The 2750-nt window shown below is 50.7% G+C and overlaps 1 protein-coding gene across 1 annotated transcript; it reads right to left on the reverse strand.

Moving 5' to 3' along the window:
- Positions 1-958: 958 nt before the first annotated feature.
- LOC133775817 (probable E3 ubiquitin-protein ligase DTX2) lies at positions 959-1950 on the reverse strand. The gene is given in 2 exon segments (XM_062214302.1): positions 959-1224; positions 1227-1950. Coding segments are annotated over 2 exon segments (990 nt in total).
- Between the last annotated feature and the right edge of the window lie 800 nt (positions 1951-2750).

Genomic DNA, 2750 nt, shown 5'->3' on the forward strand with positions numbered 1-2750 from the left:
CTGCTAGATGTCTAGTTCAAAGTGGAAATCAAGCTTTGAGTTATAGATTTGGGACTCAGCAGCCTAGAGATGGCATTTAAATTATGAGAATGGATAGGATCACCTAGGGGGAGAGAGGAGAGGAATGAAAAAATGGGAAGGCTACACAAGCTCTGTGGTTTGCTGACATTTAGAGATCTAGCAACTGCAGAAAAGTGATGATAGGAGGAAATCCAGACAGATGTGGAATTCTGGGAATGAGGAGAAGCAAGTCCTTCAAGAATGACTTCCTGATCAGCCCCCTCCGGTGCTGCTGGTAAGGCTTGCAGAGTGAGAACTGAGCACAAACTCTGGGCTTAGGCGACCCTGACAAAAGCCATCTCAGTGGAGTGATGGGGACAGAATGAGATATACAAAGTAGGTAATAGTGGTTATGGAAATTTTATAGGAAAGTAAACAAAAGAAATAGAGAAGAGCTGGAGGGGGATGCATGATCAAATGAAGCTTTCCATTTTTTTTTTCTAAACAGGAAATATTAATACATGACTTTCCAAGGGGGGACCAGAAAGGAGAAAGAGGGCATTTATTGCATTCATTGGCTATCGGGCTATATGTGTTATTGGCTAACGGGCATTTATTGCAAACAAAATCTGAGGTAGAAGAAGCTGACCCAGAACCCGCGCCCATCCCAGGCTGGGCTGAGTGGTCTCTCCCCCACACGGTGCCAGGCCCCAGGCCCTGTGGGCCCAGCACAGCCTCCGGAGGACAGAAGGACCCAGCGCACTGAGGTAGCTGCAGCATAAGACTCACCAGCACAGCCTCGGGGCTGCCTGCTCCCCACACAGACCCCCACCCAGAGGGGAGGAGGGAGGGATGCAGGGCCAGGCCACAGTCTGGCTTCAGGGGAGCACCCTGTGTCCCCAAAGTCCCAGCCTCAGGAAGGCACCTTCCAGCCTGCCTGCCCTGGCAGCAGTGGGCATCACTGCTGCTCCAGGCAGTCCTTGGTCATGCCCTGGGCAGCCAGCTTGGCCAGCACATTGGGCAGGTAGTTGGGGTCGGGGTAGCTGTGGCCGGTCATGTTGTGGTCCATCTTGGTCTTGTGGTGGATCTCGTTCCACACCACCATGCTGGTCTCGCCCATGGTGCTGGATGTCCCAACTGTGAAGATGAGGTGCCTCTTCCAGGCCACTTTCAGGAGCTCCAGGACCTTGCAGCCCTGGGCGTTGGCTGGAAGGTAGCACTGGTGGGGAAGCCTCTGGTAGTGAATGGCTTTCCAGGGTTGGGGTGTTCAGGGCCCTGGATGCCGTGAGCAATGCTGTAAATGATGTGTATTGTCCCGCAGTCCTTGTGGCCTGGGAGTGACACCTGGAACTTGAACACCTCCATCTTCCCCTGGGGCTGGGTCCCGGTCTTCTCTCTATAGATGGCCTTGCAGGAGGGGCACTGCAAGCTCCCGTCCTTATTCCCTTTACAGTACATGGCCAGCAGGCACAGCAGGTGGAAGGCGTGGCTGCACTTGGCAAGGCGGCCAATGGCCATGGGTCCCATGGTCTTGCTGTCGGTCACGTCACTGTACCCAGATGCCATGGACAGCTTCTCCATGCAGATGATGCAGTCCTCATCAGGGGGCGAATTCAGCTCCTTGGTGTACTTTCTGATCACCTGCTCTGGCTCTGGCTTTGGAGTCCCCCCTGCGGGCACTTGCTGGACCCGGCTGGGCTTCGGCATCTGCATGGGTACAGTGGCAGGAATGCTCCCAGGGTTGTTCGAGGGGCCACTGGGGAGGAAGGCGTTGGCTCCTCTGGATGTGGGGGCTCCTGGGGGCAGCAGCTGCGGTCCCAGGTGAGCGAAGCTAGAGCAGAAGAAGAGGGACTGGCTCCCCACAACGGGAGCTGCTCCAGCCCAGGGGTTGGTGATGTTCAGCCTGGGCGCAGACCTGCTGCTCCAGGTAGTCACAGACGCTGGCCTCATAGGCAATCCAGGAGCCATCATCACCCAGCCACTCCCAGATGATGCTTCTGCCAGAGGCCAAGTGCTAGGGGAACAGGTGCCTCCTGACAAAGGCACATAGCCAAGGCAGTGTATTAGATATAATATGAAATTATTTTACTTTTATTTATTTTAATTTTATTTCTATATATTCTTTCTCTTTTTGGAAGTGAGGTTGTTAGTTAAGAGTGGGAAGGAATCTATTTTACTAAGGATGGTAGTAGTCATGATTGTTAAAGTTGGATGTTGACTTGAGTGTTGAGGACATAAAACAAAATTAAGACTGGTTAGCATGATTATGGATTTTCTTATGAAATGATTTAGCTCTCAGGGTTAGGCAAATGTATCTTTAAGGTGATAGATAAGCTATTTTCGTTTTTGTGGGCCATAGCCTCTGTCTCAATATTTGACTCTGCCATTATTGCATAGAAGTAGCCATAGATAATGTAGAAGTGAATGAATGCAGTTGTATTACAATGAAAGTTACTCAAAAACTGGCAATCCATTTGGTGCAAGCTGATTAATTTCTTCTGGTTTATCTGCTTGAGTGTGCAGGTAAAGGCAGAAGATATAGGGGTGTCAGTAGTCTCTTCTGCCAACAAGTATGATGGAATAAGAAAAGCTGCTAGAAGATCAAGCGTGTCTCCAAGAGATCTACGTAAATGTGTTGTGCCATGGACTGTGAGTGGGTTAAGAGAGAAGTGAGGATATGGGAGCAATGATGGAAAATGCAAAGAGGCCAAATCAAGAATTCTGGGTCTCTGTAAGATCAGAGAATGGCA

This window comes from Lepus europaeus, chromosome 17 (assembly GCF_033115175.1).
Source record: "Lepus europaeus isolate LE1 chromosome 17, mLepTim1.pri, whole genome shotgun sequence".
Taxonomy (NCBI): domain Eukaryota; kingdom Metazoa; phylum Chordata; class Mammalia; order Lagomorpha; family Leporidae; genus Lepus; species Lepus europaeus.